The 25,811-nt window shown below is 34.8% G+C and overlaps 1 protein-coding gene across 1 annotated transcript; it reads left to right on the top strand.

The window, feature by feature from the left end:
* Positions 1–644: 644 nt before the first annotated feature.
* Positions 645–24,616, top strand: LOC138710732 (coiled-coil domain-containing protein 149). The gene is made up of 11 exons (XM_069841805.1): positions 645–853; positions 945–1,103; positions 2,078–2,239; positions 2,597–2,713; positions 7,358–7,530; positions 10,096–10,168; positions 11,996–12,080; positions 14,874–15,018; positions 16,722–16,924; positions 17,112–17,312; positions 24,395–24,616. The coding sequence occupies exons 1-11, from the start codon at positions 791–793 to the stop codon at positions 24,526–24,528; spliced, it is 1,515 nt and encodes a 504-aa protein (XP_069697906.1). The 5' UTR covers positions 645–790; the 3' UTR covers positions 24,529–24,616.
* Positions 24,617–25,811: the final 1,195 nt, after the last annotated feature.

Raw genomic sequence — 25,811 nt, 5'->3', positions numbered from 1 at the left:
ACTTGGTTGGGTTTCTTTCGAGGTTTTCCTCTTTGAAGACTACGAAGAAATTACTGTAATAATAGAAATACAACAACTGATGTAGTCAAATACAATCGAATTTCCCGCATTTTGTTACATTACTAATTTAGCCATTGTTGCCAACTTTATTGTTAAATCGCCTATACAGTGCAAAAGTCGCTAAATAATTGTTGCATCAATTAAAATAAGGTTATTTTCCGGAGCTTGTATTAAATCAACCACTATGTCTCTATATCAGTAATAGACTATGACTACTAGGAGTTTGATACATTTTATTCTCCAAATTAATATAAAAAACGCTCGATCTAATGGGAAAACAGCTACTTTGGCGACACTGAACATAGCTGGTGATGTTAATTCTTTGGAATGACGGAAGAGTGCACGTACGAAGTTAAATCAGAATCATAATGCCAATATAATTTTTTAAACTAACAGTTTACATTAAAATAATTATAATATTCAAAATACTTATAAAGATTAAAATTATCCTCTGAGTTTCAGTTAGTTAGTTTATGAACTTTAGATAGTATAGTACTCGTTTCTGGTTAGAAATAACTATGCAATTTTAACCTAATATGAATATTTGACATTAGTGTAATATTCTGTATTTGGTACCACTGAATTGTAGTTTCTATTTGAAATGTAAAAGATGTCGAGATGTCTGTTGTTTAACAGCTGATCCTTAAAATATATTCGTATGTGTATGTTGTTATCATACTTCGTTCATAATAATAAGATTTTGTGTGTTTTTGTTGGCATTTAGTGAATTATGTCAAATATACCAGGAGGAAAAGTAGGTGTAGAGGAGTATGTAGAAAATTTCTTGGGCGAGGTAAGTAGACAAATTTTTCTTTGTAAAGTTTATATGATGAAGTAATAGAATCTTAACAGAAATTGTTATCATACACGCTTCATTTTCACAGAACTCTGCACTACGTCGTAAACTCCAGAGTAAGGCTGAGGCTTTGCTAATTTTAAGCAAAGAACTTGATCAATGTCGGACAGAAAGAGATCAATTCAAATTAATGGCAGAACAACTTCAAGACCGATATTCGATGCTGAAGAAGAAGTCTCATGATATGGTATGCCTCATCGGTAACAAAAATCGATGGAAAGATTCGAGTTTGCTCGGTTTGCAATGAAAGACCTGCCCTTGGGCAGAAAACTATGAATGGAAACCGATGGAGTAAATTCCCTCAAATGCACTAAAATCAAAATCAGTAGTGTACCCAAAGTTACAAAACATTATTCCCACACTTTGTGGTTCAACACGTTACCGAATCTCCCTAAACGCGAGGCCTCGGCTTAAGCATTATTTAGCAAAATTGCTAAGACTATATTTTCGTTAAAAACTTTACTAGGGCGGTTCAGAAAGTAGTAACTTCTGGGAGATAAATGCAAGAAACTTGACAAATGAATTGAGGAGCCTAGTCAGATAAGGGAATTTGCCACTATTAAGATATTTACATATGTAAATAAAATTATACCTTTGGAATAATATGTTGTCATTAAGTTTAATCTGAAGATATTAGGCCTATTTCTTTACGTTCCAGTGAGATAAGGAAATAACTACATAACAGGATTTGTGGCTTGTCCCCTTCCCTGACTAGATCTTTCAATTCTGTTGAAGTACAGTAGACTATAGAAATATGTACGTACATACGTAGGCAAAATTACACTGTGTACCTAATCAGTGTTTTGTGTGAACAAAATTAAATAATGAAATGCTCAGGATATTGGATTTTCTCCTTTTGTTTTCTAACGTGCCAGTAAACATCTGTAATGTTATTAACAATTTTGTCCGAAACGCTGATAGTTTTGTAGTTTAGTATTTACTGCAAGTTCATAGTTGAATCCTCTCCTCTGCAGAGAACGCATTTCGGTGATCTATAAATTCTAATTCTGAAGAGATGTGCTGCCAAACAGTCATGTCCAGTTACTAGTCTGAAGATATTTAATAGGACCTATTGTTCGTTTATAATTTTTAGACTTTCCTGAAGTTAATAATTATAATGGCAATAAATTAATGTAGATATTTTTATGCTACATGTTACAGGGTTTCAGCCGTCAAATGTTTTACCCTGATGGTTTGGATTCAAATAGGACAGGCAGCAGTCTCGCACAAATTTTAGGAGAAACAAAAGAACAAAACAAAGCGTTAAGGATTGAGGTAGAAGATTTGCGACAGAAACTTCGAGATGCACAAGGAGACATCAAGGTAAACAAATGTGAAACTTTTGTGTGTCTGTGTGTGTTTATGTAAGAAGGCTCTACCTGTATCCATACCATATATTTCATATATGATACTTATTGATTAAAATTGTTCACAGTTTAATAAAAAATATATTTCGTTAGTTATATAAAATGTTCGACCGAGGATACCTAACCACTGAAGATGTCTGCCGTAGAAGTAGACGAAACGTCTGGTAATGTCAGCACCAGTAGACCACGGCATCTTAGCCCGGAAGCTCTGTTTCAACTAGACACCGGCTGTGAAAGCCTGCATGCTAAGATTATATAAAATGTGTTTTAAGATTCTTAAAAGTTCTTAAAAAGTATTTCGTTCTCAATTCAGGTTCTTCGGATCAGATTGGGACAGCAGCGTTCAGGTGCAAGTGTGGGAGAAAGTCAAGCTTTTCCTGCTCATCAAAGAGAGGAGCTGGTACAGCAACTCGAGACTCTCAGCCTCAAGGTGAACTTTAGCTTCTAAGAATACTGAGTCACATGAACAAATATAGAAATTTACTGCAAGCACAGTCAGTATAATCCATAGTAGTAAAATAGTATGTTTGTAATACCGTATTGGTCCGAATATAAGCCGCACTTTTTATTCAAATTTCAAACTCGAAAAGTTGGGGTGCGGCTTATTTGCGCGGCCGATAAATTTAAACTTGAAATGTGGCGCATGTTGCTACCGGTAATTTTATCATTTTGAAATGGAGCAACAATGCCACGCGCTCGTGTTTTAAATTGTCAGCAGTCGTATGGTATATGACGCAACAATGTACCAGTCTTCATATTACAGTGATCGTACTCTTTTGTATGGTAGAACAGATTAAAACAGTTTGTACGTAGCTACGGGTTCAGCCATGAGCGGAAACGTAGAAAGAAAAGCTTCAACAAGCTTGGGAATTTGGCGCAGTTATGACGCTAGTTTCAAACTTGCAGTTATTCGTCATGCTAGGAGTACATCTAATAGAGAAGCCGGCAAAAAGTTTAGTGTGGATGAGTCTAATGTGCGGCGATGGATCGCCTCGGAGGATAAACTTAAAAATGCCAATACAACCAGAAAATCTTTCAGAGGACCCAAGGCCGGGAAATACCCTGAACTAGAACGTAGGGTCCTTTCCTTTGTACAAGACAAAAGGAAAGAAGGGATGCCTATCTCTCGACAAGTAATCCAGGTAAAATCGTTGGAAATAGCGAAGACCCTAAACATTCCACAGACAGAATTCCATGGGAGTATAGGTTGGTGCCGCAGGTTTATGCGTAGAAGTGGCCTTGTTCTCCGACGAAGCACTTCATTAGCACAGAGACTGCCAGAGGATTTTACTGAGAAACTCATCAACTTCCAGAGGCACGTCATTGAATTGCGTCAGCGCCACTCTTACCCATTACACCAGATCGACAATGCCGACGAGACGCCCGTATTTTGGGACATGCCGAGCAATATGACAGTTGACAATAAAGGGGCGAAAAGCATATCATTGAGAACAACTGGAAATGAAAAACAAAGAATCACTGTGATGCTGGCGGTTACGGCAGATGGAGGAAAACTGCCTCCGTACGTTATTCTGAAGCGTAAAACTATGCCCAAGGAGAATTTACCTAAGGGATTAGTGATTCGTTGCCAAGAGAAAGAATGGATGACAACCGAACTAATGGTGGACTGGCTAGCTACGGTTTGGAATCGCAGACCAGGTGCGCTGCTCTGTAAGAGGGCTATGTTAGTATTGGATGCCTTTAAAGGTCACCTCACACCCGAAGTAAAGAAGAAAATTACTGCATTGAAGACAGACCTAGTCGTCATACCTGGAGGTATGACATCAAAATTGCAGGTGCTTGATGTCGTCGTGAACAAGCCATTTAAAGACCATCTCCAAAAACAGTATTCGGATTGGCTTCTAGAAGGGGGTCATGCATTCACTCCATCTGGGAAGATCAAGAAGCCATCTGTCAGCCTTATGTGTGAGTGGATTCTCTCTTCATGACACACGATATCACCAGATTCAATCATCAAAGGCTTCAAGAAATGCTGCGTGTCTAATGCTCTGGATGGCAGTGAGGACGACGTACTTTGGGCGGAGAGTGATGAACAAAGTGACAGTGATGAAATAAATACCGGTACCGATAGTAGTGAAGTCAGCAGTGACATTGGAGAAGACAGTGATTAGTTGTACCGGTATTTTTGGTGATTTACCCACGTAATACCGTAATTGAAGAAAAAGTGTTTAAATAGTGTAAACAGTTTTGTAACTGGATAATGTGACAGGTAAATTTCACTGCACTCAATTTTCCTTTTATTCTCATTCTGCACTCAATTTTTCTCTTTTTTTCTCCTTTCCCTCTAAAATTAAGGGTGCGGCTTATACTCGGGTGCGGCTTACACTCGGGCCAATACGGTAATAGATTAGGTCAGGCCTGAGGTTTTCATGAAAAATTCATAATGACATTTATGATGGCAGACAAGGTTATAGTTGTGTTTTTTCTCATGAGTCTCGTATTTCCCCAATGTAGGTTCAATGTCATTCCTTCAACAGTTCACTATTGGTTCATTTCATTAGCATTTCTCTGATCACTGGCCAGTGACATGCAGAGGACGCTGGTCCAAGATGCATATGGCATTGCCTGTATAAAACCCTGGATACACAGCAGAACTTAGCACAGTCGGCCAATATGGATGAGAATGCACCTAGCTTGGGATTAGCGTAATATGCTAGTATAAGCAGACATACATGCAAAAGCAGTAAACTTACCCCATTACCCCACATTCCGAAAAAGAATTACCATCCTATACTCGAATACTCCGCACATATTTTTTCCGGAATTTAGCAAAGAAAAACTGGGTGCGCGAATTATTTGAAATAAGGTTGGTACTGTTTTGCCTCAAACACCTTTTTAATTTTCTCCCTAAAATTAGGGTGTGCGAATTATTAGATGGCGTGGAGTATTTGCTTATATACGGTATATTAGCACAATAAGATACATACAGGTGATTCAACAAAATTGTTGTATTCTTTGCCTTCAAACCTATGCAAAAATTGAACAACGAAACGTTTACACTTGTTACATTATGAAATTTAAGTGCTAAAACATATGAGTTAATGACTATTAAAATGTAGGAAATGGATAGGTTATTCTTTATACTTTAAAAATAATAGTTGGTTCTTAGTTACTTTTAATAAAACAAAACAGCTTTGTATCATACAATAGAAAAAATAAAAAAAGATTATAAAACAATGAATTTTCAGAGGGAAATACTTTTCACAATACATATTGGCCATGATCTAATGTTCTTGGCTTTTGGTTACTTTTAATAAAAAAGGAAAACTCTGTATAATGTTGTTGTTGTTGTTTTCTAATGCCAGGCGTTTGACAATAAAGTCATTTGACCTCTTGCACTCCAATATTTTTCAAAGATATTATCATGCCCAGCCAATGAAGCACAGATTTTGAGGTGTTCCGAATCCATTTCTTGGTTTGAGTTGCACAATGGGCTGTTAGGAGACTGATTTATTCCAATTCTATGCAGGTGTTTAGCCAAACAATCATGGCCTGTTGCCAATCTAAATGCAGCTACAGACGATTTTCGTGGTAAATCGGGAATTAACTGTGGATTTTGATGCAGAGAGTTCCATTCTCTTGGGATTGTGTTATCAAATTTTGTTTGTTGAAGTCTAAGTATGTAGATTTAATAAATCTCTTCACAGAGTAATGCGTAGATTTAGTAACAGGTCTGTAAGTAGCAGTGCTGCCCTTCTTTGCTAAAGCATCCGCATTCTCGTTTCCCAGGATTCCACAATGGGATGGTATCCATTGGAATACAATTCTTTTATTGAGTGATATTAATTGAGAGAGCATTTTAGTTTTTCTGCTGTTTGAGATGAAGGTGTGTGTTTAGAGACGATTGATAGAATAGCTGTTTTGGAGTCTGACAATATAACTGCATTCCTAAATTTATTGATGTGGCATAGAAGATTCCTGAGACATTCACTTATTGCAATGATTTCACCGAGTTTTCAATCTACAGAGAGGACTGTATGAATGCCAATTGTTTCCTGGTAATCTGATAAGTTTTTCATATTGAATCAGTGCTTTTTCTTCTATTGTCATTTTGATACTGTTAATATTAGTTAGGAATCTCATAGAATCTATTGGAGTTGTTTTGATTCCACCAGTAATGAGTCTGAGAGCTTGGTTTTGAACATATTCTATGTCGAATATGAAAGGTGAAGTAATTAAAATTTCTCCACAGTATGTCAGCACTGGCTGTATAAACATTTTGTATGTAGTGTTCAAAGTATTCCTAGAGCATCCCCATTTCTTTCCTGCTAGTCTTTTTAGAAGGGAGAATCTTTTACGAGCTTTTTCAGAAATGTATTTCAAATGGTTGCTCCATGTTAACTTACTATCGAAAATAACTCCAAGATATTTGGATTCATAAGTCCTAGGAAGATGTTGGCCATTGTATTGGATATTGAATTCTCTTTCTTTTTTACCGAGTGAAAATATTTGGTAGTTACTTTTGCTTAAATTGAGTGTCATCAAATTTGATGTACTCCATTCATGTAGTTGATTTAGAGCTTTAAGAGCAGAATTGTGAATTTTGTCTCTATGTCTGTAAGATCCGGAAGTCCACAAAACTATATCATCTGCAAATAGTGCTGTTTTCATGTTTAATTCCTCTAATAAGGAGGGTAAGTCATTTATATAAATATTGAATAAAGTTGTGCTGAGGACAGTGCCCTGAGGTAGATGTGTAATGTAATAGAACTGAATCAAAAGAATTTGTAAACCAGTGAATTTTCGGGTGGAAATGCTTTTCAAAACACACATTGGTCACAATCTAATATTCATTCTTACCAAATATTCAATATATGTCTTGTACCATCCTGAAATACGTGCCATTTTATGGTATGAAGTGAGGAGATCTTGAAACTTATTAAACAGATATACACTGATTCACTGTCAATTGGATGCACACCTGGAAACCGGTTTTGTTTAGTACTGCACCATTACAAAGCAAGAATTTAAAACGTGTTTCATGTAGACTATTTGAACTTTTTAACATTATTTTGAAATATCAGAAACAATCTTCCTGCTTGTGTGTTTGCAGTGCACACAGTTGGGAGCAGACTTGCAGGCTGTGCTGGATGAAAAAGAGGAGCTTGTGACAGAAAGAGATGCCTACAAGTGCAAAGTGCATCGTCTGAATCACGAACTCAATGCCCTTCTCAAAGGGGACAGTAAAAAGCTGGTTGACATTGATGCATTAATTATGGAAAACAGGTGATGTTTTATTACTGTATTCATAGCATACTTGTCAACAGAGTTACATTTTTAGCTCTTCTATTGTATTTTATTTAAGTTATATATCATTGAGTAATGAAGAGAACTGATGAACTAAAGAGAAACTGCAATGTTAAATACAATTTTTAAGAGAATAAACTGTCTGGAAGTTCTGCAGCAAAGTAAATCTTGAACTATGACGACGACAACAATTTTAAATGTTATTTTGATCTCTGATCATATTAATTTAGTTCTTTTTTCAACATTTATTGTATGTATACTTAAATCCTAAATTATTATTCCCGTTATTATTGTATTTTTGTTTACCTTGTCTTTCTCGGCAACCTGTAATTTACTGTATTTACTTGATTATAATAAGCATCTTTTTTGACAAAATGTTAGTAAAATTACAATTCTTCTTAGTGATCAAAATAATGATCTGATTAATTGGGTAAAATTGTATTCCTCGGAAGTTTGAATTATATAGAGGTATAATAAATGAAGAGTCCACTGCAAGAATGTCATTTGGAATACATTTTGCAAGAGAAGCAATTGCAAGTTTGAAATGCTTAGCGCTCAAAGCTTAACTGTGATTTTCCGATCGTTACTGAACAATGACTATCAGTGTTAATGCCATATAACTCTCTGTGTACATTCTGTATGTCTTAAGCTATGCATTGACAGTCTTGGTTCACTTTCGACAAGAAAGTGACATCCATCATTCTTGCAGTGGACACTTCAAATACGATTGCAATAGATATTACTAGGGCAATAACTCCTTGAAAACTGGGGTGCATATTATATTCACTCTCAAACACTCAGACTCGAACAAATTAAAATTAATGCTCTATTTATGTTACGAGATATGGTGGGAAATAACTGACAAATGGCCACTCCGAGTTCATGTTTTCTCGTCTTTTACGGACTTTTCATTCGTAATTTCTTGTCCATTTTTGACAACAGTCACTAATAATAATATTTCTAACTACTAGAATTACTTAATAACATTTTTTTCTTTCATTGTGAGATTTTATGAAAATAAATAGCAACCTTCCGACTAAACATTGAGCATGACTATCTAGCATCACATCTATATCACATGAAAATTTATAACTCTGAACACTGCACCATCTGCAAGGATCAAAGCACTAAAATGAATGGAGAACATCTACTTCGATGCCGAAAACTGGATTCTAATCTCCAGAAGACGAAGAACCTCTCAGAACTGTACTGGAATGCCAGAAGACTCATGGATTGAATCCTTACGTCTCGCCATTACATAACAACAACAACACTGTCAACAATTGCGCATCTTTAATTAAACCAAAATAATTTGCCAATGATTACTCACGAAAGAGTAGCATGACGTTAGTCATTGTCAATCAATGTTCTGACACCAACCTGGAACTGATACTGCAAATGAAAATGAATGTGATGTATTGCTGGAGGTAAAGGAGTGTCTTTATAACTTGTCTTATTAATATAGGCCTAATTTTAATCTTGAGTGGTTTTAGCAGAGGTGCGTATTTTAGGATAAAAATTGGTGTGCGTATTATATTCAGTGGCGTAAATACGGTATTTTCGAATAAATACATTTTCAGAGCAAACCTATTTCAGGCAAAATTTAATTAGAACGCATAAATGAAGTTTTGTCCCTCTTGGAGTTTAAAATACGATCGTATAAGTGTGAAAAAGATATAATTTAAATAAATTAACATGGAAAGTATAGGTATTTTGCTGGGACTTCAGAAGAAAACATATAAATGAAGTTTCACTGTATTACTTTAGTGCATAAGAAAAATTTGGAGAAATTAATGAACCAATTTTATGAAGATGCTTGCGTAGGCAATCATGATCAGTAACTAATCTGAACGTAGCAATAGCAGATTTTGTAGGTAGATCAGGAATCAATTAACAATTTTTTAAGGAATACTTTCATCTTTAATTTTGATTTTCAGCTCTTAAATTATGGTTAGGTTAAAATAATTTTCTTTTTTATAATCTGCTTTATAACTAATTGAGATAATTTCCGATTCATTATAAACAATAGTTTTTACAACCAACATATCACTGCGAAGAACTCAAGAAAGAAAGATTGAGTCTTCTAAAATGAAATTCCTACAGTTGGTTGCTTGATATTCCTTAATAGAGCATTAAATTTTAACATATGAATTTAATACATACAAACTGAAAAAATGTGAGAAAATAAAATGAACTTGAGATATCGTGTTAAACAAATGGACAGTGCAAGATTACCAAAAGACTGAATACGATCAAACAAAGGAAAGAGACATTGAAAGATCAAAAGTCGTTAGGTGGACAACTTCGGCTATTAGAAATAAATAGCGTTGCAGGAAGTTTAACTTTTTAAAGATGCTATGCTACTGTTTGATGACGATGATGATGATGATGATATGCCTAATTTCCTTGGTGGCCATTTTTCCGGGTTGTGATTTTTCTTCATTCGAATATTTATGTATTCAATATAAGTCTGATTGTTGTTTTTAATGTAGCAGTAGATCAATTTTTAAACACTAGTGTCAAGTTTGCTTTATGATGTTGCAGGTATTTGCAAGAGAGACTTCAGCAAGCAGAGGAAGAGAAGGAAATGTCAAATCAAGCGCTCTCTAAGTACAAGGTACGTTATTTTATAAAAAAGAAACATTTTTTTAGTTACTGTGCAAAATTAATAATAAGAAAATGTGTGATGCTTGCATGACACCATTTATTCTTACTTTTTCATGATACGTACTATAGAATAAAAACAAATTTAATGCTGCAAGAAATCGATTTCTAGATTTTCACGGAAATAAATGTTTTCAGCATCATTAGCCACTATAATGCTTTCACGTGACTTAGTTCCTACATCTCATCTTTGTGGCTACAATATGTATTTTGTCTGACACATGTAATATCTAACTTACTATAACACCACTTCTTAAAAATATTTTTGTCCATCCAAGCGGATTTTTGGTGGACATATACAACAGGCAGCACAGACACAGTGATATTTTTTAAAGCTGTAGGCTTAGCAGACTTGTTTATTACCAATGACTTCAATTTATGGTCTCCACTTGTATTCGATGCAACAAGAACCGTCAACCTCTCTTTAGATTTCTTGTAGCCTGGGGCAGCCTTTTCTTCTCTTGAGGCTCTAGAGTTTTAGATGAAAGCATTTTATAGTTTAGTCCTGTTTCATCTCAGTTATACAGTTGATCAGGAGTAAGGTTTTCTTCTTGTATAATTTTTTTTTAATTTCTCACAAAATTGTGTAACAGTCTGAGAATTAGTAGGAAGTTTTTCACCACAAATTTCAAGCTGCCTTACATCGTATCGCTTCTTTCACCTATCCAACCATCCTGAACTTGCAGTAAAGTCGTCCTCACCTTCTTTTAACTCATTCCTAAAAAATAACGCTTTTTCTTGCAGAATAGGCCCTGAAATTGGATTTTCTTTTTGTCTTTGTTGAGTAAACAAAATGAACAGCTTCACTCATTTTTTCGTACTCAGATTTCTTCAATGACTTCCGTTCAAATGACGAATTACCCGAGCACTTGTTAGATGGAAACTTCTCAATTTTGTCTCTGTTTCTACGCCAATCTCCAACTGTCACTTCACCAACTCCATACTCAGCAATAAGTTTTTTTGATGTTTCTCCTTTGTTTAGTCTTTTCAAAGCCTCCAGTTTCTCATTCAATGGGACAAATTTTCTCTTACTCCTGCCACTCATTGTAATGTACACAATTAAAACATTAAGAAACACAAATTTACTGTAAATCACTTTAGAAGTAACGTATAGGTGCACTCACTACAGTACCGTCTACAACAATGGTCAGCCTATTACTGCTTTAAAATGTGTATTTTTACTTAAGTGTATTTTGGTGACCACTGTCGCTGGGTAGGGATTACTGTACTGTAACAATATTTTTCTGAAAAGATGGTATTCACTGTACAACTGATTGACACGTGATTCCAATTAGTGAAGGGACAACAAAGAAGCAGCAAGCGCACTCCTCGAAACCTAACGGTATCTGTCAATCTCTAATAGAAATGTATTAATAGTCTGAGGCCAGGGTTATTTCTGTGCATTATGAACGAAAACCATAAGTAAGACAATTTTACCTGTATTGTACATGGAAAATTGAAAGAAGGTTCAAAATGTAACACATTCGGAAGTGCAAAAAACGTACATGCCAGCAACATATAAAAATGGGATTTTACTCTAGTTTTATGTAAAAGTTTAATTTTCTTAAGACCGGCCTGAATTACACAGAACCATGATATACCGGGGCTCAAATTACCAGGGTTCTACTGTAATTGATATAGTTAAATTTTGAACTGATCAGAAATTCTAATCCTAAATTGTGTTCTGCAAGCATACACTATTTTCTGTACTTAATCTTTAGATAATAACAATAGCTTCTTATGTTTAACCTGTAGTAAGTAGTTGTGTGTCTACTAACAGAGTATGCTGGACAAGAAACGCAGCAAAGGCACAGTTAAGCTTGGCACTAACAACAACACCGGCATGGTCATGTCACACAAACAGGGTGAGTTTTGGTTCACTAACACTTAAAGTGGTTTTGGGTTTTTATTTTTTTTGGGGGAAGAAAATGGGATTGTTCTATGCATTACACATTACCAGGGCTATTTTTCTAGCAAAATAATTAAGCAATGCACCTTTAAAACTAGCATTTCGATGGCACATTCACAAATGCAATTTTAAAAAATGAATCTATTAGTATATCACTAAGTTTGGTGAATCTTCCTCATTGTGAAAAATTGTCGTGAATGATTAAAAGAGTTTTAATCAGGTTGTATTGCAATTTTACACAGACACCTGTCAGTAAAAGCCACCGGCGTGGCTCAGTCGGTTAAGACGCTTGCCTGTCGGTCTGAAGTTGCGTTCGGGCGTGGGTTCGATCCTTGGTTGGGCTGATTACCTGGTTTGGTTTTTTCCGAGGTTTTTCCCAACCGTAATGTGAATCCCATGTAATTTATGGCGAATCCTCGGCCTCATCTCATCAAATATCATCTCGCTATCACCAATCTCATCGATGCTAAATAATCTAGTAGTTGATACAGCGTCGTTAAATAACCAACTAAAACCTGTCGGTAAAATTCACTGTCAGTTAACATCAGTTGTTGGTATGGCAATCTTGTCTCTGTAAACACCATTTGTTCTGGTGCTAACAGTTTTCACTAAATTATGAAGGAAAGAAATATCTTATATGTACTCATTTACCTCTTTGTGATCTTTGTAAAATACTTGAAATTGAATAATGAACACTTACGAAACCAATTATAATAAATTGTGATGTTTCTAAACACTACTTCAGATAGACCAATTTACAAAGAAAGTTTCTGGAGCATTGTTGTGTTGCTCTCTGGCTGAAAAATAGCCCTTTGTATGTCAAGAGCCCGGATTTTTATTTGATGAAATATTCTGTTTCTTCTTATATGCAGACTGAGAAGTAATTATCTATGCAAATTAGATTATTGCCTTTTGTTAAATTACTTACTTTGCATGTTTGACGCATCCTGATTCTGCATACGACTTAAATTATTCTTTAATTTAGGCAATAATAAGAACAAACAAGTATTTAAGAATAAAACGTTGAATCATTGTTACTAGTATATTGCATGCTTTGAGATTTGAGTGATAATATTTTCGTCTGTAATAAAAAAGGTTTGCTTACCACTCTAAATCTATCTCTGATATTTTATATCTCTGACTGTATCTGCATATAGATTGTTGTTTAAATTCCAATAGATAATGCTGTAGATATAATAGTATTACAACTTTTCAATCCTCTAAAAATTGAAAACATAGTCTCTGCATATGATCCATATATCTTAATGTCGTTTATCATCTGATATCTTCTGTCCTGAACTCTTCTCCCATTCACCATTCCTTCCAATGAATCCTTCAGTAGGCAGTTTCTTCTCAGCCAGTGACCCAACCAATTCCTTTTTCTCTTCCTGAACAGTTTCAGCAATCATTCTTTCTTCACCCACTCTTTCCAACACAGCTTCATTTCTTATTCTGTCTGTCCACACTCTACTCTTCTCCATATCCACATTTCAATGCTTCTAGTCGTTTCTCTTCACTTCGTCGTAATGTCCATGTTTCTGTCCCATGCTATGTCACATTCCACACAAAACACTTCACTAGTCTCTTCCTTAATTCTTTTACCAGAGGTCCGCAGAAGATGCTTCTTTTCTATTAAAAACTTCCTTTGCCTTCAAAATAATAATAATTAAATAAATCTCTTTCATTTATACAATTTGTTTCACTTTAAGAGTATGACACTCTTATTGGAGGATCCTTTATATTAGTGGTCATCAGCACAGACTGAAATGAGTAAAGGATAAGGAGTGTAACAAATTAACAAATTATGCTCTGTCGTGCAGAAGGGAGAGGGGACTGCATACCTGGCAGTAGCCACGGATGCATGCTAGTGCCTTTCTTATCCGCGGGTAAGAGACACTAGCCCGAGGGTGCACTGTGCTGATTACCGCTGCTTTATATCAATTAAACATATAGTATTCTATTAGAAATGTTGTCTATGGTGTCAGTAATTTAAATGACTAAAGAGAACATTCTTAACTACACTGGAGCTAGATTGTCGTCTTCAACTGTTGTCATTTCTGTTAACCATTGTTCTCTAATACTGATAAATTCGATTGCCATTATTAGTTTACCAATAGTCATTTTTGTCAGATTATATATTGGTTCATTTCTACTGGATGACTAACATTGCACAATCTCGAGCATTGGGTCACACGGCTGAATGTTTTTGTAGTGTTGTGAGTCACATGGTCAGTTCTGATCTTAGTACCTGTAACTCAGTCTTTACAATATTAGTTATTGAAGACTTAAATCATGATTTATTTATCAAGTTCATTGACTGTTTGCAATTAAAGTGGTGTTTTTATTTTACGCTATATATGGCTTCAGAACGAGTTACAAGTGTGAAAATAGTGGGTAAAGGGTTGTAGAAGAGTTAATATTATTAGTGATTTTGAGGCAGTGATTGAATTGTGAGCATAACCAGCAAATACAAAATTCCGTCTGTAATGATTAGAACAATCATTGATAAAGGAGACATATAAAAAGCTTGGCAAACAACAGTGTCTGTAACAAAATCAAAGTAATGAAACTAGTCATTACATTCCAATGAAATGTGAGATTTGATCTTTATTGAATTTTACAAAATTTATTAATTTTTTCTGTTAAAATTAATATGAGAAATGTAACGTATTTAATAATTTAGTGTGTTTTTGTCCAAGCAATGGGAGCGAACCATGTGTTTTTAAATAGACTATATTATTTTTTTCAGTGCAACAACTACTGGAAAAAGGCACATCAGCACAACTACCCAACACTGCTGCTACTCTGTCAGATATGAAATCGCTGTGTCTCGCTCTCTTAGAGGCCCTAGGAGATAAAACGTTAGCTCTTGCACATCAAAAGAAAGCAAACAGGTACAATGTCACACACAGTCAAGAAATAAAAATTGATTGTATTGCCATTTATCATCCTCTTATTTCTTCCTTTCCTTTATTTGTACTTTGTAAACTTTGTACCGTACTCATTTTAACTGGACTCATGTCGCCAAATACCATCTCACTATCACCAATTCCATTGATGCTAGTAGTTGATACAGCATCATTAAATAACTAAGTTAAAAAATTATATCCTATGGTACAATTTTAGCTTCTCTTAAGCTGCATCTACACAATTCAATTTTCCATGTGCGTATGCATGCAATCTAGGAAGAATATTGAAAGAATCAAGTTTAAAACATATGTTCAATTGAGATGCAAGAAGATTTTGTATCTACATGGTGTGCCATTTTGAACGTCATCTTCACTACATATTATATTAGTTAATATTAAATATCAATCTTGCATGCATTGCTTGAATGCATAAAGTTGAAAGAAAAGTTGAATCATGTAGATCATGTTAAATATAACATGTTGAATTTAACATGTATATGGCCATTTCAAGTCTCAATTGACTTAACATGTTGGCTGAGTATGTTGAAGTTAACACTTTAGCATGTTGGCGTGTTTTCCAGCAGCAATGGAAAACGTGTCAAGTCAATTCATTTGCTCGTGCAGTGTCGGTACAGTTCGGCAAAGTTCATACAGTTTCCATAGCAACAACTAACTTCTGATTTTGTGGCGCGTATCTTGATCATTTTTATACTATCATTGGTCTTTGGTGTTGGCTGTAAGTTGTTCGAAGTAATGGACTGGACAAAAGAAAATACGTTAGAATAACATTAATGCACTGATGGAAAGGCCTTGTTTGTGAGATGTGTCTGCAAAAGAATACAGAGACAAACCAAAGAAAGCCGACTGTTTCTGAGAACTGGAATTATTATTTAATTGTTCTCTGAATACAATAGAGAGTTTTTGCACTCTCGTCATAAGCTAAACATTAATGCTATGTTGATGTCAGTAATGGTCGTATTTGGTGATGTATGTTAACATTCGTAAAACTTCGGCAAGAATAATTATACGATATTACCCACTCCTTTAACATCTTATGTCGTAGGTACTATGATAGTCAATCAATAGCGCTGTAATTTTTTTAATTGAGATGACATGGCTGCTCTTAAATTGTGCCTTTCTTTGATGTAACAGGAAGTATTTTTGCAGCACTATATTAAAATCGTGTTCTGACATTCTCAGCAAGTTTTTGAATCCAAATCGATCTTCAACTTTAAGCTCGTTTAGAATGTCTTCTGCATAGTGAAGATATTGCCGCACCCACATTCTCATTTTCTTCCTTTTCAAGGCCTTGTAACAAGCAATAGAGGCAATTACAAAAGCCAAATTATCTGAGTTCATTGTCCAAGGTTTGAAAATAAGACACTATCTACATTAAAATCTCATAGACTGTTTATGGTGGACTACGCAAAGAAAGTCAAGTTTAACATGTTTAACAGTGCGGACAAAGAATGAAATTAGCATTAACATGTTCAATCAACATGTTGGGATGTTAACGGTAAACAATTTAACATTTAACATGTTAAATGTTTACTAGTGGAGACGAGCGTTAATACTCGGAAATTGTTGTGTTACATTTTTGTGCTTTGTAATGATAGACCATCAGTAATACTATATTTAACTTTACTTTCTTAGTTACATCCGTTCCCAGTATGTACTTTGATGTGCAGAATCCTGGCAAGTCGCATCTCTGACTTAGAGGAGGCTGTGCAGTGTGGTGGACGTGTGGCTGCTTTTCCTTCACAATTGCTGCTGGAGGGCTATGCGAGCTCTGAAGTGGACCGAGATGTGGGGCGTATCCTGTCTCCAGAGCGAGCAGATGGCTCAGACTCGGAAGGAGAGTGCATCACTAGCATACACATAGACACACAACGTGAGTGCATCCATCCATACATACACTCGTCTATCCATCCACCCATCTGTCACACAAATTATGTGGGTTATTAATATCATAAGGTTGATTATTGTAAGTTTGAAGCATGAACTTGAAAATTGCTACAAAGAATTGAACTTCTGTAAGTTTCAATTTAAGACGAATTTCGAATTTCTTTATATTTCAGACTTGCAAGATTCTCCTGTGTTAAAGAGTGATGATATCACCACAACGGATAGTGTTGAGATATCAAAGAAGCTGTCTCCTATCAGCAAGCCATCATCACAAGATGTCCTAGGGCGTGAATCACGGAAGTCTTCCCCTCGACAACATCCATCTAGCAGACACGTTGAGAAGTCTTCTTGTAGACCTGAAGACACAGCCAAAGGTAAAATGGAAATAACACATTGTTATAATTAGATTGAACACTCCATTGTGTAAACCAAACGTGGCTAATAAGTGGCCACAATGATATTCAGTCGACAGTAGTATGACCTCTGCAGAAAATGAGTGCAAAAATTATTAAAATAGTCTTACAACAACATATGTGTACTGTGTGGAAAAGGGACCAGCTTTTATGCATAATGCTTGATCACCTGTAGTTAGCATATGACTTCTGATCTGCATTGACTTGATTTAGAGGTGATCACATAACTTTCGTATTTAATGTTATGTTTTCGTCCCATTAATATTATCATCATCATCATCATCATCATCATCATCATCATCATCATCATCATCATCTGTATTACTGCCATCATTATTAAAAGGATACCTCCTACTAAATACCCATCTTCTACATTTGATCTCTCGTAGATTGATAAGTCTGATGGTACATGAACTCTCCATTCTGCAATTGAATACCCCCACGGAATAAGGATCTAAGTACATAGGGAAACAATGTACCATTTATCCTTATTCCGGTGGGGGGGGGGGGGGGGAGTATTCAGTTGTCAGGAATCACGTAAGACGTTTAGATCGGTATTTTGCCAATATGGCTGAACTAGAGTTGAATAACGAGCGAGACATCAAGACTAACAGCGCCCGCAAAGCCGAAAACCTGCATGACAATATTGCCTACATCGTTGATGCAAAGTCTGTTTGTGAGTAAATCAAGCAAACGTTCAAGACATTGGGAGTGGTCTACTCTTGAATGTCAAGCAGCCTTGATCGTCACAGTTGTTTATACTCACAAACCAGAATGAACTTTTATCTGTTTTGGCAACTGTTATATATGTATAAACAATCAATTAATTACTAGGCCCTTATTAAAGGCTAGGAATTTTTTTTTCGTATGTTTAAGATCAAGTGTACAATCTCAAGTAAAAAAATATTAACGCTTTATTTAACGTTATGTTTTATGTTTCTTAGAAATGTAAATTTATTTCAGAATTTTTTTTTCTATTTATATAACCATAGGTAATATCTTATAATAGAGCCAGAACATTTTTATAACTATGATATTGTTTTGCGTTGTCTTTTTGTATCAGTTAAACATCTCTAATGTTATTTATTTCAATTATGTATATTATTCAAAGTTATGAAATCTTTTCACGTCATCCAAATGCTATTTCGAGAATGATGAGCAAGACTCGAAGCACACAAGAGTTACGAGACAAGACTCGAAAGACAAGTGCAACGAATACAATGAGCGAGAGTGGCAGTTAGTTTTGTTCATCTCTAGGCTGAACACTTGGTTGCATTATAATATGAATTTTATATATCCCAAAGAAACTTTTGTAGATTTCGTATTGTTTGGTAACACTATAGGTCTATCGTGAGTACCAGTAATAGCATTCTTCTTTCTCACTTTCGTCCTTACGCAAAATTGCTTGTGTAATATTAAAAACGAATGAAACTGTGTAAATGTAATAGCTCTTTCAGACATTCACTGAATATTAAGTGTGACTAAAAATATATTTTTGTAAGATAGGTTTTATGACAATTAATTGTAGAGCGTAAAAAATTTGTTGATAGACACCAAACTTTTTTTTTATCATTGGAGAAAGTATTCTGATGCTGGCAAAAATAGGTTTCAAAATTTTCGCAAAAATACTTATTTTCAGCATCCCTAATACTAAAAAAGCAGTTTTGGACAAGCTGCCTATCTGTCTGTCCCTCTGTATACAGTAGTGTCTCCTGTTGGACGAATTTTGTTTTTAGTATCTACGATTCAGTTCGACCAGGAATGATGCACATGAAATTAACCCTTTTTAGTAAGAAAATATTTTTTTTTTATTTGAGAAAATAACATAAAATGCTGACTCTTTTTTTAAGTATAATGATTAATTAAATGATATAGACAGTATGTCTCCAAAAACATTCATGGCAAAGGAATGAATTACTATTTGCATATTAATTTATACTACCAATCAAGAACTTCACTTCGAAATATAAAAAAATGTTAATTAACTAGGTTCACACGAAAGCATATGTACAATATACTTTATATTCCGTAGTGATATAGTGTTAAAAGTTGTGTAATCAAGATCTACAAGTACTTCAAACAAAAATTAGATCATAAAAGTATCTACCAATATACAATTGCTTTGAAAAACTAATGTAGCTTAATCATTATGGAAATAATAGCACACAGGCTTAAGTTTCCTTTAAAAGCTAATTGATGTCTACAGAATTATATATCCAATAAAAAATTTTTTAATGCAGAACTTTTACGGCTTAAAGATATCTTCACGAAATTAATTTACAAAACTTGCCATTATGTAAATAGAATAATAGTGAAATTACGTACTTAAATTATACATGGAGAAACTTAAGATCTCGAAAGATCTGGAATGCACCATTTAAAAGTCTCAAAAAATGTACAGTTCTTGCCACATATAATTTAAAAACCAAGCAAAACAGAGCTTGGGTTGCTCTTTGTTTTGAAGGATTGCCTGCTTTTCATTGTGAGACAAAACATCAACTTTCTGTTCGAGAGAAATTGCGCATAAGTTATTTTCACTCGAATGATTTTCTGTAAGACTTAGTTGTTTATTAGTAATACAATTAGAATCTCATTATAGACTGTAGTTAATAGCTTTTCATTTCCATCAAATTTAGATACTGATTTTCGTGAAAAACAATGTAATATTAGAAGTGAATGCAATTTTTTTTTTAACTTATGGCTGGCACTTCTGTCATTCACCCAAGTGTCCACATCTGCTGTGCACTGCACCAATGTTTGTAGTTCATTCAGCCGCCATGAAGGCATTGCCTTTGGTGCACCATAGGAAGCAAACTACGTAATACTGTATGATGATTAATGGAGCTATGGTGGAATTCCAGTAGGGGAAATGGGAGTACCCCTCAAAAACCTACCACCAAACACTGTCTTTATACACCACAAATTTCAGTTGGCGTCGGAATTAGAACCCGGGTTACCAGTGTGAAAACTGACTCTCTAGCCATTCAGCTAATGGTGTGCTTAGAATGCATCATATGGAGATCTGTATCACATCAGCAAATCCAATAAGTATGAAGAGTTGTATCATGGAAATTTATGCAGAATTATTTACATATTGGGTTTTCAAAAGTAATGCATAATGCAATTCATATTGAATGAGGGGATTTTGAATAAATGCTCAGACACATCAAACTTTGTATTTAAAAAGAAATATTTTTTTGGAGCAAAATATTTTTGCGACTATTATTCAAGTTATGACATCATCGAGAACGTTTTTAAATGACACCCCATAGTTTTTTGTATCATTGTGCAGTACTTCATTCATTTTATGCAGAAGCACTATGGTTATCGTTACTTGAAAGCAGTTTTATTGATGAAATCAACATAAAACAAGAATTTATTAACAGACAACGATCTTTTTAGGTCTTTGACATGTTCATATGTTCTGAATTTTGCTTCTCTCTACTCACAGTTGACTCAGAAATAGGTAGTCGATTTGGATAAGTGTCGTTAAAAAGTGTGCACACGTTTCGTTGTGTACGTCTTCTATCACCAAATTTTATCATCATCAGGATCTGAATTCTCTCGTTATGATTTTTAAAGATTGCAGACTGAAGAAGAACTGCTTGAAATGCTTTCTTTAAAATCACCTTATAGCAGTTGAAAATGATGTCCTAGTCTATATATAACTCACACTGACAAATGATATTCTGGAACACTTTATGGAGCTCTATTTATAATATTCCTGAGACCATTCTAGATCTCAGTTTCTATTCTTGCAAAGTATGCATATTGTTATATTACATTTTCTAAGTTCTCCCAGACATAAAAATCACACTCTCTGAGATTAGGAGAACAAAATGGCCATTATTCTTAACTGATTTTACTGTTATCAAACACTTGAGTGTGGAGAGTAGGACACCCTATTGTTGAAAAAGTGCGTAGTTTGCTCTTCAGCGAGCACAAAAAAGAAAAGAAGAAAAGAGTACTAACTTGCACCACACCCTACTTTTTGGTCGTGCAATGGAATGTATTGTGTAGTATGGGGATTTTCTGTTGCCCAAAATCTTACATCTTGGGAATAGGCCGATATATCTCCACTTAAATGAAATCATGCCTTATTTGTAGTGTAAATGAATTATGGGTCGATAATTTAATTGTGGACATACTGAAGCATGCAGTTACCAAAACTAACTTTTGCATTAAAATTAGGAGATTTCAAACTGTGAACAACATAAACTTTGTCAAGATAAAACTCTTAAAAAGTCTCTTGAAAGTGATCTTTGTAAAATTGCGATTTCCTAAACTAGCAGCAGCTTGACTTACAGCTAGAGCGTATCTATAATCTCACATAAATCTTCAGAGTTCTTTCGGCTCAGAGCTCATTTAGCACAAGATTTGTTTTATTTAACTCAAGTAGCTTCTTGTCATTTTCCAAAGAATCTTAAAACACTCGTTTTTTATGGCACAGCACACTTAGGATCATGTCTTCGAAATTTACACTTTTCGCATAATTTCTTCTTTAAGAGATAAGTATCAATAAGAAAAAGGTACTGTTTGCAAGATACGAAGTGTATTAGTTTCAAACTAAGTGTAAATTTAAGAATTTCATTTCCCATTAAATGTGATTACCGTATTTTCTCAAATACCCCGCACACTTTTTTTCTGAAATATACAAGTAAAAAATACGGGTGCATGGCTTATTCGAAATGAAGTTGGGAACATTGCCCAATTTTTCCTCTGCGCAACTCTTAAGGTAGTAGCGCATGCCATTATCTTCCCATGCAGGTATTACATTTGTTAACATTGTTAAATGGCGTTTGGATTATCAGTACACATGTCAGAATCAAGTTCAAGTGTAATAAGTGTATAGTTTGTGCGTTTTATGTTTTCAATTCTGAAAATAAGTATCACTAAAAGTATGAGATTGCAATTCTTTACTTGAAGCGAGAAACTTAAAATTATCAAAGATGCGCAGGAACATGGAAATTATGACACGTGCTATTAATGTTGCAGGATATCATGTAAATGCCCAATTAAACAAGATAGCTGACATGCGTGTTGTGCGTGCACATAGGATGAATTTGAAATGCGTCCTGTTCAAGGATAAAATTTATTTATTTACTGACAACTGAACTAGAAAATACGATATATGTAATCTGTTTCTCTTTACTAGCCATAAAGAAAGGGTTTGTGACTGGTGATTAGGCTCTAAGAACAGTAGCTTCCTAGTTGGTGTTAAAAGTATGTGACAGAAAAAATGCGATTGCACTACTTTTGTCATTTAATTTAAGTTGTCATTATTAGAACTTGTTGCCTTTCCTATAAATGTAGCGAAAATCATGACAGGCCATCTTACGGATTTATCATAATTGCTGTAAATGTGACAATTTCCTTGATTTTATTACATATTGATGTATCATTCATCAGCAAGTTAGAGACGCAACACAGAGATCACCATAGACATAACTTTCGAAATTGCCAGTTTTATTCATGGAAGAAACTTTGATAAAGGTTCTTGAGGATGAGAAACCAGATTTAATTTCACATAATGTAAAGTACATACATAAAAATAAATTTCTACAGACTTTTTGAGTGGGTAGCAGACAAACGTCATCGGCATTTCATGAAGTAATGGTGAACTGTTTACCAGTGACTACTGTAATTATACAAATTAAGCCTGATGACATTGAATGCGACTGACTGTAAAGTGAGTTGGCAATAGGTATAGCTGTTCATAAAGTGTTTGTCAGATTCTCTTTGTTAACATCGAAATAATCCAGAAACTGTGAATAGATTTAAAAAAATTGTAGAATTTCAGAGGTTTATTATGAGATGGTGAATTGCTGCTTGGCCAGATAAAAAGTAATGATATAAACAATGAAGTGCAAACACTGATGACAGAGTGCGAACACAGCAAACATATGACTGTAATGCATGCATGACAGGTGGACGTAAACTACAAAGTGTGCTATATCGAATGCACAAGACAGCATAGAATACAAAGAATCATTGGTTAATGATGAATAACCATTATCAAATGATAGCTTAATTGCCCTAGTTTCAGTGACAGTAGTAGTAAAACAGCGGTAAAAGGTGTGTTTTATTTCCATGTTAAAGAGAGATTATAGAAGATTTTTTGTATTCCCTTTACACACTGTGAATGCATATGGAGAGTATGGAGCTAGAGTTCCGTGATTAGGCCCATATAATGAGATGGTGTGGTCAGCACCATGCTCCGGCTGCCTCTTATCCCTGGTAAAAGCCCAGTCCTCAATATAACAGGAGGCCGAGTGGATACTGAACCATTCTTAAAGTTTTGGCAATGGAGAAAGTCCTGTCGCCACCCAGAACTGAACTCGGGATATTTTAGTATGTAGCTAGTTGCTGTACCAACTGAGCTAGAAAGATTCAGTCTTCGACTTTTTCTTGTCCGACATTTATAATATTTGGGAGCTGGCTTACATTCGATATTATTATCTTAGAAATTATTAAATAGGTCTACCTGATTTGATGGGTGAAAACCTAGGGATCAAATTTCATAGTCGCTATTGTACTTCCATCTTCTATTCCGCAAAAATTATTGTGACTAAACTTTCATGGATTGAAGAGTGAGTGAAGTGGCCTAGTGGCTTGGTACACACTATTTCAATGACTTCCATGATCGTTTTGAATGATGCCAAAATTTCGCATACCTTCCTACTGATTTTGCTATATGGGCATTAATTGCATGTATTACTTGCACTCATTTAGAGATTATAATCACTGATGATCGTTATTGAACAAGTAATAACTACTTCATTGTGTTAATGTTAGAAATTTTGATGATAATTTATCTGGTTGACTAGGTTCGACATGGTTTGCGTCATCCTCTGAATCCTAATGAGTTCCAGCGTGAGTAATCAGCCAGGTAATTTATCATCAACATTTTTTTAACATTAACACAATGAAGTAGTTATTACGTGTTCAATAACATTCATCAGTGATTATCAGTGGTTATATAAGTGTTAAAAGAGTGAAGAAAGATTATAATTTTGAAATGATTGTATTTTTGACATTTATAGGCGTCTGTGTTGAAGATACTGTCCCACCGCAAACATGTACAGTGGTACAAGACGACAGCTTACCTCCACAATTACAACAACTGGTTCAGAAAGCTTTAGACGATATAAAACAGGAAGTTAATAAAGGATGCTAACATTACTAATTTGTGTACATTAATAAATGCTGTTTGGCATTGTTTTATGTTTGTGATTAGAATCTGTGAAATAAATGTGGAAAGCTCTCTCGAATTTCTTATCCTCTTCAACTCTTGATTATCTTCCATTTTGTCCTCTTTTGTATCCTTAAATTTCACCATCATCTCTTAAAACTTCTCTCACGCTTTCTTTTATATTTATGTTCGACTTATTAGCAGGATTCAAATGTCAGGTTTGCCACATCATTCTTTAGTATTGACGACGTTCACATTAACAGGAAATTCACGTAGCATTGCTGAGAGTATCATAATAATCATTAATGCATGCTCATAAAAGAACACAACTATAATAATTAAAACAATAAAAATTAACAATGACAATAATGGTAAATATTTTACAAGTATGCAAAATGTAGATCTGTACATTAAATGGTTCGAATTAACTGCTGTGCAAATTTGCATTTTCCACATAGGGAGATTTAGATTTATATTGTAGAAAAGTTTGTGAGCTCTCATACCTTTCACAGGAACACGAAAGCTAGCATTGTTTTTTAAAGAATCACAGGTTATAACACCTATAAGGACCTTGAATAAAAGTAAGGAATAGAGTTTTTGGTGTCTGCAATATAAAGTTCGACATTTAAAATAATGACAATTTTTCTCATAGTTTAGCTCCTGAAGCCACTAGGCAGAAATCTATATGAACATAACGATACGAATCTTCTTTGGATACTTTCTACTTTAGCAGTCAGTTGTATGCATATTCGAGTTTCATGTAACTAATGTAAAGTATGGTATTAGAAGAGAATCAAACATAGGAAAGAAGTAGTTACTGACTGTATTAAACCAAACATTCTGATTGCATGACTGTATATGCAATCTACATGTTTAAGAAAATAAAGTTTACTGTTAAAGAATACTCACTCTGAATAATTTCGAGGGAAAAATTGTTCCGGGGCCGGGTATCGAACCCGGGACCTTTGGTTAAACGTACCAACGCTCTCCCAACTGAGCTACCCAGGAACTCTATCTGACACCGATCCAATTTTTCCCTCTATATCCACAGACCTCAAAGTGGGCTGACAACCGTCAAGCAACCAACATTGAGTGCACACTAACTCTGTGTGACTTAAATTGTGGTTTTCTGGTACGTACAGTGACGTGTATTATGCAAACAATTTTTCCCTCGAAATTATTCAAATTAACTTTACAGGGAGTTATACCTGAAAGCTTAATTTGCATAATACTCACTCTGTTTTATTAATTTGGACATTATATAACAG

Source organism: Periplaneta americana, chromosome 12, assembly GCF_040183065.1.
Source record: "Periplaneta americana isolate PAMFEO1 chromosome 12, P.americana_PAMFEO1_priV1, whole genome shotgun sequence".
NCBI lineage: Eukaryota > Metazoa > Arthropoda > Insecta > Blattodea > Blattidae > Periplaneta > Periplaneta americana.
This window is presented reverse-complemented; position numbering and strand designations above follow the sequence as displayed.

Excerpts from the sequence above, each read along its gene's own strand:
- LOC138710732 (XM_069841805.1), top strand. The coding sequence starts at position 791 with ATGTCAAATATACCAGGAGGAAAAGTAGGTGTAGAGGAGTATGTAGAA. Across the intron at positions 854-944 it reads TAGAAAATTTCTTGGGCGAG|AACTCTGCACTACGTCGTAA; the intron begins GTAAGTAGACAA and ends TCATTTTCACAG. Across the intron at positions 15,019-16,721 it reads CATCAAAAGAAAGCAAACAG|AATCCTGGCAAGTCGCATCT; the intron begins GTACAATGTCAC and ends TTTGATGTGCAG.